The sequence below is a fragment of the Apostichopus japonicus genome, chromosome 15 (genome assembly GCF_037975245.1).
Source record: "Apostichopus japonicus isolate 1M-3 chromosome 15, ASM3797524v1, whole genome shotgun sequence".
In the NCBI taxonomy this organism is placed as follows: domain Eukaryota; kingdom Metazoa; phylum Echinodermata; class Holothuroidea; order Aspidochirotida; family Stichopodidae; genus Apostichopus; species Apostichopus japonicus.
Window position 1 is genome coordinate 19,274,178 of NC_092575.1, and position 14,906 is coordinate 19,289,083.

General features: G+C 36.1%; 1 protein-coding gene across 1 annotated transcript in view; it reads left to right on the plus strand.

The window, feature by feature from the left end:
- Positions 1 to 10,739, plus strand: part of LOC139981370 (phosphorylase b kinase gamma catalytic chain, skeletal muscle/heart isoform-like) — a 32,212-nt gene extending 21,473 nt beyond the window's left edge. The window contains exons 10-11 of the mRNA XM_071993712.1: positions 836 to 961; positions 6,136 to 10,739. Of these exons, the coding sequence (XP_071849813.1) occupies positions 836 to 961; positions 6,136 to 6,432 (423 nt within the window). The 3' untranslated portion in view covers positions 6,433 to 10,739. The remainder of the gene's footprint in view (positions 1 to 835; positions 962 to 6,135) is intronic.
- The last annotated feature ends 4,167 nt before the right edge of the window (positions 10,740 to 14,906 follow it).

The window sequence follows — 14,906 nt, forward strand, 5'->3', positions numbered from 1 at the left end:
CAACATTTGCGACTGAAACAACAAGGTGGAATTGTTTTTCAAAATAGAATTTTCAGTAGTTTGAACCTGAAATTGTAAATTATAAGTTACACACAATGATGGGGTTTAGTGCTTAATTGTTTAGGTCAATACCTTCATAGGTGTAAGAGAAATTTTGCAAACCTGCCAACCTGTCATTCACAAAGATTTCCAATTATCCACTCCTCCATAAATTGTGGAGTTTGGGAAAAAACTAGTTAGAATTGGGCAAAATTGAGCTAGAACAAGATAAGGATATAAGAAGTGACAACTATTAGAAAAAAAATTGTGTTTACACGGCACCTCTGCAATGAGGTAGGCATGTAAATGTACTGAGAGCGTTTTTAAAATGCCTGGTAAAAGTACAGTTAATGTCTTGCTACCGTAGTCCCTGTAGAACACAATAGCATATTACTAAATGTGTACAACCAGTTCCAGCAAAACTGAAAAATTGTTGTTTTTTTTTTTTTCCTTTGTTTTTTTGGCCATGTTCCTCTCTCAGGTAAAAAAGTACATGTAGCCCATCTCTGATTCCAATGTAAGAGAAAACCTTAAGAAATAAAAAATTTGCTGGGAGGTTGGCACATTAAAACGGGATAGCTTGAAATAACTTAATTTATTATTAATTTTTAATATTAATTATATTAATTAATTAAGAACTAGAATCCTGGTAATACTGGGAGAGTTGACAGGTCTGATGTTGGGAATGTGGGAGTGTCAAGTTTCCATAGTAACCAAGAAATCATTGCACATTTTGGTATAAATGAAACATTTTTTGGTATACACGTTTTTTTGGTTTGTTTCCTATCTATCGCAGATTGCTAAACTTTTAGTCGTTAATCCGATGCAGAGGTTGACCGCAGAGCAAGCCTTACAGCATGAATTCTTTCAACAAATGGAGGCTATGACACCAAGTCCTTTCCAGCCAAGAAGGCGATTTAAGGTGAGTGGACCATCCTTTTCATATGACAAAGATCTTTTGACTAATCTTTGTGACATCGGAACCAAATTTGATATCCTTTGTTTCTAACTCGGGCGAAATAATCCATCCGGTTTTCGCATCGCAAAATGCGATACAAAGTCGGTCAAATTGCTATTTCAAGTGCAAAGACAAATGGCAGTTTTCTGTACAAGGAGACCGTCGTATTTTATAAGCTGGAGAGACCTCGAAACTGCTATGATAAATGATTTCCTTGTAATTAACAGATTCAGTTTGGTATAGTCTTGTGACTAATAATAGTTTAGCTACTTTTTAGCGACGCAAGTTCAGAAAATTTGTTTGCGTCACGAATCACAAAGTTGAAGTCGTTAACCTATGTTTTTTGTTTTCGTTTCTGTGCCTGTGATTGCCAGTAAAGCAGTTTAATTTACCTATTTTGCATAATTTGAAGTAGCTTCAGGGTTATTAGTCTAAGCTGTACCAAAGACTTCAATAGCATATGAATATTTTAGAATATATAAATGGAATAGTAAGCTTGAATTGCCGTTTTAAGTGAAAGGATATCAGTAATTGAGATAATAAATACCAATGTACTCAACCAGAGAATTACAAATGTCATTCACTTGATGCTGTCAGGATAGGCGATCATTAATAATTAAACCTATAATTATACTATATGATTTATTAGTTTAAATTCTATTTAAATTCTATCGAAAGTAAAACTCTCACAGCAAGGCGCATGGTTCTAATTACTGTCTTGAAAAATAGTGGAGTTGTTTTTACCAGCATGTAAAGTATATAAGTGTGTTATATGTAAACCACAACTTAAAGCTGGCCTAGATTAAGTTTAACGTGATTGAATAGCATAGTACAATCCTTATCGAAGAGAAAACATGACAACAAATGAACGAACAAACGAATAAATTAAATCAATCCATTTTTTTTACAAATGGATAGAGCTCTTTCCATCATGGGATTCACTAATATTCATTATGGCTTACGCTTTCAAACATTTTTCTGTGTTAACTGTTACATTTACTGTGTTGTGTCTTCCTGATATGTGGAATTGACAGTACTTTTATTGCAGCTAGAAAATAAAATGATTAATTGTGAATTGCAGGGCAAAGCATGTTGTCTAGCTGGCTCAATGTACACAGGAATTGATTATGGTTAAGTGTTGTAGTAAGTAGGGGCGCAACCACATATATTTCTTGAGGGGGGGAGGACTTAACCCCACCCAGAGTAGAATCAGTGGGGCTCAGCTCCAGTCAGAATATTACAAAATACCTTAGTGTACAGTACATTCATGTATTTAACATGTAATATGCTGTGCAACCTACAGTCAAATTCTTCAACAATGTTTGAAAAGTTGCAAAACATAGCACCATTTTTATCTCAATACATTACATGTATAGAGATATTGTAACAGTAAGTGGGACTCTCTCTTCTCTTAAAAAATTTTCAGCGTCTTCATACAAAGTTCTTTTTCTCTAGAATTTCCAGAGCAAGCATATATCATATAGGCCAACAAAAGTTACTATTTTTTATTCCAGAATTGTATCTCATTCTATGACTTTTTCACCGATATATGTCCAAATTTGGCCAAGTCACTCTGAAAAACAGTTGAAACAAGCCTTTTTTGCACACACTCCAAAACTTGTTTGTTTCCTTGTTTTTGATGAATAAGCCCCGCCTCCAAGTCTGGTTTGTAGCAGATTGGCTATGACTCATGGCAGCTACATGTTAGATATACGAAAATGGCCACCCTCGCGACCAATTTCTGTACTGTTGTGAGATACGCTGCTGGTACTGGTAGTGTATTGCACACTAATTCCATATACACATTGTTGTACTGCATTTAATTTATTTTAGGACTTTGTCTGTTTATAGCTCCATGGTTTTAGTAATATCAATTTAAGGATTGTACTGGTGTTCAGGTAGTTTTTCAGAGCAAGAGTCATGATAAGTTGTTTGATTGCCCATCAGGTATTTTTGTATAATTACGTATACACATTGTTGTGCTGCTGAAGGCTAGGCCTAGTGCATCCTATATTAGGCCTTTATTCAGTAATAGCCACATTAGCATTGTACTGGTGGTGTTCAGGCAGTTTTGGGCCAGGGTACAGTAAGTTTGTTCGATTGCCTTACAGTGTGTTTTAATTTTAAGTTAAGTTTCCAACTTATATATTAACTGTGACTCCATAAATTTAACATAATGTTAATGGGATAATACAACAACTATTCATTTGGAATAGAGTGTATATTGTGCATTTCTAGAATGAAGCATCATTATGAATTAACAGCTTGTTTGGTATTTCTTTAACCCCCCCCCCAAAAAAATAGAATTAAAAACAAAAATTATAATCTATCACATTTTATTTTCACTGGAGTATGTATAAAAGAGGAGCCGGCCATAGCATCACAACTTTTATAAGACTATAAAAATTGGATAAGGTTATGTTTTATTTATAAGGATATAAGATGTATAACTATAAGGTTATAAGAAGTATGTTTAGCTTTCTTTTGAACCTGTGATGTTTGACATCAAATATACAAAGAATTAAAAGAAAATACTAAAATGGAGAGGAACTGGGGTGGCTATTAGGGGAGGAGGAGGCCACCCATCACTTTCAATTAAAAACTTGTAATCTACTTGTACATTATTTTTTCCAAGTCATAAATCCACGAAATCTTCATGTCAAAATTATTGAGATGGAAAAACGTGGGTTGTTTTGATACTTGGAAGTTTCCACAGTTTTGATGGTAGTCACCACTACAGTCTACAGTAACATATAGTAGGTCGATAGGCCTAGCTTTCTCAAGGCGGGCATCAAGAATATGGTCGAGTTGTTCGCCTCTTCTTATTTGACTGTTGTCATTGACGTCAAACTATATGACCAAAAATATTATATATATTGATATTGATAATTGTAGAGACAGAGCAAAGATATGAAACTAGGAATCGAAATTAGAACTTCCAGTATTGAGATACTGCGTCATTGATGCTCTTGTATATCTAAAGCACCCTCCATTCCCCCCAAACTTCCCTTACACCCCTCACCCTTATCCTCCCACCCCCTCTAGTACAAAAGTGGTGGTTGCACCCATGGTAACTACCCTTCTGTCGTGGCAGTCTCGTTAATTATTAAAACTAAAGTGATTGAAGAGAAAATGATTATGTGATCACAGTCCCCATGTTTTCTTTTCTTTTTTCTTTCTTTAGTAATTGTCTTTGAGTAATTGTCACTGTTGTGGTATAAATATGATATCTGAGATTAAAAAAATGTATTACTATGCAGAGTTTGTGTAAGGATACTTTGGGCCAATTGCTATCTTCACTGCTTGCTCATTTGTTGAGATGTATAAAATATTGAAATGTAGTCTCTTTATGTGTGTAAGGGATCTTTGTACAATAATCTGTGATCTAATATACAGTTAACAGGCCTGCACAATAATGTTCGCCATTGGCGAGTAGAATTTTATCTTTGGCGAATAAAAACTTGGCGTTTTGGCGAGTGACTCGTGGGCTAGTCAAAACCCCAATATTAGCAAGCCTATCCTTACAAACATTTCACAGAATGGTGAAAGCTGTCCCTTGGCAAACTTGAAGCAAGTTTAAGTTGTATTATGTTGTATTATTGTCAATGACAAATCTCAATGGGAATTAACTGTGTAAACTGGTACGTTATCAGCATGTGCATTATGCGGGTATTTTTTGGGTATACACGGAGGATTTTCACGAACTTCACAGAGCAATCTCTCTATTTGTAAAATACAGCGAAATCATCATTCAATATCTAATATTACCGTTTATTTCAGGGAAGGAGGTGAGCTCTCAAACTACGTAATGTGACTTTAAAGCATTCATAAACTGTTCTTATATTCATTCCTAAACAAGTTTTAAAAAGTTTGTCGAACATCAATATAATGACGGCTTGGTTATGCGCAGGCAAACCCTAAACAGACGAGTATGGTACTAACGGTTCAAGTAGACTAATTATAATAAACAAGTGGAAACCCCCACCTGAAGTACTTAAACTATAAGAACACTAAAACATTAAATTACTACAATTTACACAACTTTTTAACAAGTTGTAACAACTATATTCCAAGTTTCGTGCTATTGAACCATAAGGGGATGCTGCCCCCCGCCCACCGCTCCCCAGCAGGCTACAGCCCTGGCATTGGTAACAGCGCTGTACGTACTACAGCTTGTGGTATTGTTCCTTTTCTTGTAAATTAAGACACCTCAGTGTTGTCTTCGGTGATTAGGCGGGAGCAAAGGACCCTCTGAAAATGAGCACAGGGGTAAAATGCGCAGGGTTCGAAATCAAATTAATGCCATACACACACAGAGTGTAGGCTTTGATCTGTAATGTAACCACAGAATATTTATTTTTTGAGTTTATTTTTTTTCATTTGCTCCACGTCACATATTCTTTTGTTTAAATCAGTTTGCTGTTACACTTCTCAGGGCAACTTTCCTTTGGAAAACAAATACCTAAGAGAGAGGTTTTGAAAAACAGAACACAATTTGTGGTATATTAAAGTAAAATTTGAGGATATTATGTTGAGTGATTGGTTTAAAGATGATGTTACTAAACCCTCTCAACTTGCTTCAAGTCCCATGATTATTTATACCACTCAATAATCCTAGTATACAGGCAATAGTGTACAGGCAATAGTATATACAGGCAATAGTATACAGGCAATAGGGTTTACTTTACCCCCCCCCCCAAAAAAAATCAAGACTCCTATAGATGTTTCAACCATCAGTTCATATTTGGACATTTTGCAAATTGTTAATGCAAGTTAAAATCAATTGTTTGAATGGAGATATTTTTCTAAGACAAACTTAAGTGTTAATTACAAACTGATCATCACTCCTCCCTCCCACCCCTCTCTTCTTCCCTCCCTCTAAACCACCCCCCCTCTCCCTGTTTTTATAGTGAAAACGTTTGAAACATGTCTTAGTTTGATCGGTAACACCCTCATTTGGTTTCGGTGCTGGTGAATGGTGACATATACGTTTAAGTGTGCCTCAAATGAGTGGAGAATTGCAACAAAGTACAGTATAATGTAACATCCTTATTTTAATTCATGCTCTTCCCCACCAGTACACTTTTAATTTTTCTATTTATTATTTTTTTTTAAATTTTCTTTCCTTTTTTTGACAGGCAATAATAATTATAGTCTATGCAGTGTGTTCTCTCCAGAAATATTCCTTGCAAAAAACGGTCCCAATACGACGTGTGTGCACGGACCCTTACGGGTCCAAAGAACTGCGCAAGGCACTCGATACTAGTGCCTTTGCGATCTACGGTCACTGGGTTAAGAAGGGAGAACGGCAAAACAGGGCGGCGCTCTTCGAAAACAAGGTCAAGGCCGAACTGAGGAGTCGTTCCAAGTCTTCGAGTATCAGCTCGACACCGAACATCACACCCAGCTCGTCATTTAACCATCTTCATATATAGCCGAATCGGAGGAACTGGTCCGCTCCAGTTTGGTGCTTCTCTGTGCCGCAGCTGCTGTTGTGCTTTCGTGCAAACATTTTTTGCTAATCGTTTGATAATAAAATGAGAAACGAGTCGAGAATACGGAGCAGTTGAGGGATAAAGAGCAATAGTCAGAATTCTTACTGTAAGATGAGGTCCTTTTTGCTCTACTCTCTGCACTGTTAATTTTTGGACGTACCTCATTCTAGCAATCCGTGTTTTCTTAATTTTTGTGTGGAGTCTTTCTAACCGTCTGCTGTGCAGTAAGAATTTTCCTGATCAACCTCATAAACATGTCCGGTCGTGGGTGGCTATCACCGTCAGCTTGGCCTCTTCTCAGATTTGCGGAGATTTTGTTTCGATTTCGTGACGGATCTATCTCTCGGTGACGGAGTCGGTTTTACCTTCGAGCATTGTCAAATTCACCTTTACGACGTAGATTTGGTTACTATTTGCACCGGTGTAATTATATCTCCGGCTATCGGTTTCAGTTTCATCCTCTTTTATAGCCTCATGGAGGCGATAGAGAGTGAAAACGTTTACAGACTAGTACAAGAATAACAAAATTGATGACTGATAACTCCCATTGTTAAGTAGGTCATTGTAGGTTTTAATATCATTATCCCTCTTTCATATTAATAATGACCGTGAAATTTCCAACCTTCCTGTAAAACCTTGTTAAAGCTTCATCTCAGTAATTTGGAGGTTTTGTTTGAAAGATGTTTGAGATATCATGAAGTGCAACAAGAATATTAGACTATACTTGTCTTACATCTCTGGATGTTAGACTCACAGGTTTCCATATCTTAACATACCCTCCCCTCCCCTCCCCTTACCTCCCTTCCCCTCAAAGCTGCCTCAAAACTGTGCTTAGGCTCTTTAAGCTGGACAAATCACTCGATGAGAGTAAAGAAATTTGTATTTGGGCCCAAAAAGTTCTAAGCTTTGAAACAACTCCTGTTTCAGAACAGTGGTTGTCGTACAATATTGGTGTTACTGTAGACACTTTTAATATGACCGAACATTAATCTGGCCTCTCGTGCCCCCCCTCCCCCCCTCCTCCATCCCTCCTCCACTTCCTTATCCTCTAGCTAAGACATGTGTCAAGGTCCCTGGATACTATTGCAAGAAATGCATTATGCTTAGCAATAGCATCTGTTTGACACAACAGCATTACTTTGTGAACAACTAAAACCAAATAGATTAATGTCAATGAATACAAGATGAGATATTACTATTAAAACCTCATTCATGTGATGAAGTTACAATTAATTGCATTGGATTATTTACTCAATATGTTTAGTCTAAGATTAGCAAAAACAGTGTTGTTGAGTTAACATGTACGACACAATTGATATTAATTGTTGTTCTATGATTTTAGTAGCACTTTAAAAGCCAAGTGAAATATATCTGACTTTGAACTCAGACCTTTGATCTTTGAGAACCTTAAATGAATGTTTGCTCTAGGAATAGCAGGGAAGATAACTTTTAGATACTTCGGAATGTATTTGTTGAGAAAATATCAGTGCAGTTGACCTTCCAATCCAAGTCTAGTCATTCTCATTTGTGAATTGAGTCAAGTCAAGTCTTTCTCAGTTTTGAATTAAGTCAAGTCAGGTTGTTTAATGTTGAGACTTTGTCCCAGAAGGGGGGGGGGAGGGGTATAAGGACCCCTGTCCCTCTTTTTATTTTGCTAGTGGCAGAGGGTTCAATAATCATTTTGGAGCCTCGGGCACCCAATATATTGCCAGTCCGCCCCTTCGCAACATATTTACTAATTCATATCAATACATAAAGGCACAAAGAATATCATTTGAAGTGGTGTGACCTATGTGATTGCTTACTAGAGTAATAGTTGTGGCAGAAAGTTAGCAAACAGTGACAGCTGAAATCGAGAACGGAACCTAAATTGTAGAAGTGTGGTGTAATGGAGTTATCAATGCAAAAAAAACAAAAAAGAACGAAAGTCATCTTCAAGGAAATATTTGCATATGAAACCACACTGTAATGTGTAATAAGGTGTCAGCCATCACCTTGCAATGGTATTCTATAATAGTATCGATAAACTTCATTATTTACCATTGACCTTGGGGTCTACTATTTTGGGATCTGATTCTATTCAGGGTTTAGCATTGTGTCCATTTGGTAAGTTAAATCTGTCGTTATTTGGGCTTGTTGACTTTTTCTGCCCGTTTTGGGATTGTTGTTCAGTGAACTATGTCAGGGGTTGGTCCCTTCCAGGACTGTCTGTAACTTTGACAAAGCAGTTGTGTTGACATTGTTATAAAGCATTTTGTTTGAGGTTGCACCTTTTTTGGTAAAATGCATTCTCGCAAGCCTAATGTAGTATAGTAGCTGAGGTATTTGTGCACTTTTCTAACTGTGCAGGTTTTGTACTTCCTTCTAAGTTATGTTATGTTAACAGACAGTGTTCAAGCAACTACAACTACAGTTCTGATTGGAGATATTTAGCATATCTTATTGTCAAAGTTATGAGCACCATTTTAGTCCCTATAGATGTAAACCAAATAAATGTTGGCTTTTTTGCTTTTGTTTTCTTTCAACGTAATTCCTCCCTTGTAAAGAGAATATTTACGAGAACGGGGCCCAGTAAAGGAAGAGATAACAGTTAAGATGTGTTACTTTATTACGGTTCTGCTCAATACAGAGAAAGCAATGGTCAAAAGTTTGAAGTGATTCCTGACAGTTTCCATTAAACTGGAACAATTGAGCACAACTAGATATATCAAACGGAATTATCAACTATAAAATGATTGAGTCACAAAGAATTATGTTTCAGAGATAGCAATAATGGTCAGGATGTCCTGTGTCAAACTCGAGAGTGAAAGTTAACCCACCAAACACAAAACGTTGTCATAACATTTTTAAAAGAGCCTCTAAAATATGTTTTTATAACGTCAAATGTGGTGTTATAAAAACGTCGGCATAACGTTTTCATGATATATTAATGTTTTAACGAAAACATGTTTTGAAATAATAGCCTGAAAACGTTTTCGGGACATATTTATTACACCACAAATAACGTTATCAAAACATAAGACGAAAGAAAGGATTTAATAACGTTTTAAAAACGTTTTTGTGTTTGCTGGGATGTAACACAGTGATATAGATTCTCGATTGAACTATTGAACTTTTTACTATTTAGACTATTTAGATTATTTAGACTTAACTCGATTGCAAAACAATCCAAGCAAATAGTAAAAAAACATGTTAAAAAAACAACCGAAATCAATTAAAGCAAATAGAGCCCAGTCTACTTACACACCCTCTCCTTAAAAGAAAAGCTCCCCCCCCCCCAAAAAAAAATAAGGTCTAAAATGAAGATAAAGCATTTTCATAATATATTTAAACCACTTGTTTTACCCCTTTTCAAAAAGTAAGTACTCCACCAAACTTTGTCTCTCCCCCCCCCTTTCCACCATATGTCTCATTGAATACTTACTTGGTGCCATATGTTTGGACAACCATGTTTACTCCATATTTATGTTTCTTGTGTCTTGTTTTTTTATTTATTTATCGATTGAGTGTTTTGTTTTTGCATTGTAGCATCGCATACCATGTATTGATGAGCCAAAGATCTTGTGTAAATATATATTCATTTTAATACAATACTGCAACAATGTCAAATGGTACGTTTCACTCCTTTCAAAACTCTTAGTTTTCCCTCTTAAAGCAAATATCAAAGCTTAGCCTAGACTTCACCTATAACAGCCATTAATATAAGAAATCTGCTGAATTTTTAAGTTTTGATAACAAAAGTATGGCTAAATTTAACTATTAAAGGTACCCTGTTTTTTAGGTCTTTAAAAGCAAATACTTGATGGCAGTGGGTTTGAAATATTACACCAGTTTTATAACCTGAATGAACATAGTGAGGGAGGGGTGGGGGGGAGGGTGTCAAAGGTTGGGGTAGAGGGAGAATTACTGGGACAGTTCACTGTGATGTTTGCCCCAGTTCAGCCTTTGAATCAGTATCCCTCATATATATGCTGGTGAACCAAAGTTCTTCTTCCAAACTTTCAGAATCCTTCTTCTACTGCCAACTTTTGACTGATTTAAATTCCACTAATCCGTGTTTTTTTTTGTGGGATTTTGACCTTCAACTTGGTCATTTATTTAAGTACTGTCGGTAGGAAACAAAGGTTATACTCAAATGGCACACTAAAGAAATGGATGCTTTGATGACATTGTTATTCAGGATGTTGATGCATTATAGGATATCGCTACATTCTTCATGTATTAAGTTGAAGGGGAACATGACGGGTGGGGGCATTGGGGGTAAGGGGATGCGGGGTAGGGGGAGTTTCAGCTGTCGAGAGTTTCAGCTGCTGATAGTTTCATTCCTTAAGGACGCCCGAGCACGTCTTGATCTTGATTTGCTGCAGATGGTGCAGGTGTATATGGGGATAAAAGTATTCTATTTAAAGCTTTCAAGATGAAACTATCCAAAGTCCATGATTATATTCCTGTTCGAGTGCTAGATAATCCCAGATAAACAACTGTTTACTTGGTGTTCAGCAAGACTAAAACAAATACAGAAATGATTTACAGTAAATAAGATTTAATATAGGAAAGTTAAAGGCAGAGAACTTTGAATGGAGGTTAAAGTGCCTATACCTGTATGATTAGGACAGGCTCAGTGTAGCATGTGCAGCTCATCTGACAATGTCTGAAGGTTATTGTTTGTTGCGGGTTTTTTTCAGAGAGGCTAACACAATAATTTGCTTGATGTGCTATGCTAAATCTGTTGAAGTAGCTGCAAGGGTTTTTTTTTTTTAATTAACAGTTTTGAATGCCAAATTGCCTGGTCTTCATAACTTTTTGAAAATCTGTGTCGTCATCAATTACAACAATGTAATATTAATGTTTGTTAAAGGAGACTACATTGTGGCACAAACAAAGAGCTAGATATTCAATGCTAGATACGCTCAAACTGCTACAAGAGTTCAAAACAAAGAAGAGACTTAGAGACAAGTTGTAACAGTTTTTTTTTTAAATGTCTAAATTGCTTGGTAATTCATAATTTTAGGAAAACCTCCCTGGTCATAATTTACATCAGTATTTTACACGGTGACAAAATTTGAGCAAAGCCCAGTCTTCACAGGATGTTTGATAATACCGGGCAAATCATGTTTCTGTTTGCTTCATCCTGTAAAATATACATTTTTTTGGTCTTCTTAAAGTCTTCCTTCCTTTGATTTGTAACTTGCTTATTATCCTCTTTTCCTGCTGTCAGCTACATCAGTATTACAAGATCTGTCCATTTATCTTCAAAGTTTGTACTACCTATTTATAGAAATATGATAGAACGGTCATCATATACAAGATCAAAATAAAATAAAACTGTTAGCAAACTGCTTATCCACTAGAGAGCCTGTGTAAGAGAATGTGTGAAAGTAAGTTGGCCTGACTTTTCATACGTCATATACAAGATAATACTAAACAATAGCTGAGCAGAACCAGACAATTACGTGCCATGTGTTACGTAATAAATTGAAGATTTTTCTTTCGTGGTTATAATGTTCCTCCTGTCAGCATAATTTTAAGACTGGACTGCATAGACTAAGATGATGGGAAATTGGAGACCAAGGAAGAAGAAGAAGAGGAGGATTTGGTTGACTGAAGTCAATTGTTTAACAAATTTCTGCTGCTTTAAATCTTAAAAATTAGCCACGTCCTCATCGCATGTTGTATTGTCAAGATACAACTTTTTAATATTTTTTTTTTTTTAATTTTTATGAATGGATCTGAAAAATAGCTGAGTTAGTGATACTATAGAATGGCAATGATTGCCCTTTCTTTATGATTCACTAATCAGTGATTCACTGAGGAAAAATAAGTATTCTTATAAACAAAAGCTGCACGTTGAGAGACATTCAAAATGCAGAGAACATGCATTGACAATTATTAACGGTTGGTTTGATTGAACGCCGGAGTTGCTTTTCAAATGATGTGGAAGAGATAAATCTATCAATTTGATTGACTTTCACATATATATCACATATTAATATCAAACATAATTTGTAATCAACGTCGTACCACCGTTGCTGCTTCACTGATTGTTTAAAGGCATTGAAGCCTCGCCCAAAACTGTGTGTCGCGCTCTGAAAAAGTTATCTTTCCGTTGCTTGCAAGTGAAGTTTTCTGCTTGTCGCTACAAAATGCAGACAGTAAAGAAACGTGAAACCTTGTTATCTTTAGCTGGACCTGAGATGTCCATCGCTGCTATGTACACTGTGTTGTCAGTATTGACCGCAGCTGTATGTACTGACTGTACACTAGTGTCTAATTGCCGAAGGTAGCAAGCTGTGTGTATATTTTCTGGGATCAATGGTGGTGTCTAACACTTCTGTTACACCTCATTCGAAACTAGGTCAGATTACTGGCATTAGACGTTTCTTTTTGCGCGAGTCTTCACACCCTTTAATGCATTGGTTAAGAGAGGTGGGATGACCTTTAATATGGCAATACTATGGCAGTACATGCCAGCCTTTCTGCACAAAATGACGTATTCGTTGCAAACAATTGTTTAAGATTCCTTCCTGTGATTATTTTTTTTCTGGGTGTAAATGATCTGTATCTATGATCTCAACTTTGAGCTGTTCTGCGTAGAGTGTTTGGTTAGGATGTAGGAAGGAAAGGTTAACGGGAAATATTAGAAAACAGCTCGTAAACAGGATTCCCATCGACCCACAAGTTGAATCAATTGATGTCATCTTACTTGGTAGATAGATGCCTGGCCATGATTGAAATTGGTAGAGGTCAATAGGTGTCAACGTTTGAGTACAGGTCTTTTAAAAATAATGTATATATATTATATATATTATTATATATATATTATTATATATATATATATATATATATTATATTATATATGTTATATTATATATATATTATATAATTTATTGAAGCTACAATAAATCTGTCGATTCTCCAATGGCATGATTTTCTTTTTGGGTGAACATAGTTGGGTCAAATTCAGTTCAGTTTATTTGAAAGTGGCTCTATAAGTCTTTCACAGAACTGTACAATGAACCAGGAAAGACATCGTAACCACCAGGGTTTTGGTTTCTGGTTATTTCTGGATATTCTGGTTATTCTGATCATTCATTGATTTCTAAAATGAAAGTAGGTGGTATTTTAAGGGATGACTCATGCATATGTAACTATTATAGGCAGATCTTGTCACTGCTAACTTCCTGCAAGACACCTTTCTGTATGTGGTGATAACAACTACCTTCTGATCCGCAACAATGGCACTTGTCAGCATTTGTCGGCCAACTTTACACCAGCCTGTCAAATACAATACTGTCTGTATTATTGTTCCTGCAAAGGTCCTACCAATTTCTTGAAAATTTGCCAGAATTATGAATGTGAAGTCTGACTCAGGAACAGTGAAAGCATAGGCATGGATGGTTCGTAATTTTGTAATTGAAAACGATGCGCATTTGATTTAATTTGAGGGACACCAATAGTTTTCTGACCTGAATTTAGCAGTTGATTAGTCACTTATGACACATTGTCATAAGTTTGAAGTACAAATATCCCCTTGTTGGAATAAGAGGTACTATGCACTATCCACTTATATGTGAGTACTACACTGTACTACACTTATGTGTGAGTACTACACTGTACTACACGAATGTGTGAGTACTACACTGTACTACACTAATGTGTGATTACTAGACTGTACTACACTAACATGTGACTACTAAACTGTACTACACTAATGTGTGAATACTACACTGTACTACACTAATGTGTGAGTACTACACTGTACTACACTAATGTGTGAGTACTACACTGTACTACACTAATGTGTGAGTACTACACTGTACTACACTAATGTGTGAGTACTACACTGTACTACACTCATGTGTGAGTACTACACTGTACTACACTAATGAGTGAGTACTACACTAATGTGTGAGTACTACACTGTACTACACTAATATGTGAGTACTACAATGTACTACACTAATGTGTGAGTACTACACTGTACTACACTAATGTGTGAGTTCTAATAGATGAAGCAGGCCATTATTCCCCATCCCCATTGCTCCCCAGCCACCGAAAAAATCTCACAAAATAATGAATACTATGCAAAGGGATATTTTAAACCTTTGAAACATTCTTTCGAGTTTTGTTATAAAATGTTGGAACTGTGTGACCATTGTTTTTTTTTGTTTTTTCGTCACTGTAAAGTCCCTTTAATATTGGGAAAGTTATAGCATTAAGCAATGTTTACTGGTTCAACCCATCCCATTCTTGCTCAACTTTTTGAAGTTTCCTTGTGACAGATCCCACCTCATTTTCTAAACTTTACCCGGACTGATCCTGTTACACTTCCTTGTTTACATTTTTTTATTATTGATGATATCATTGTTTGGTCAAAGACAATATATCTGGTCGAATATTTCCTGCCTAAGCTA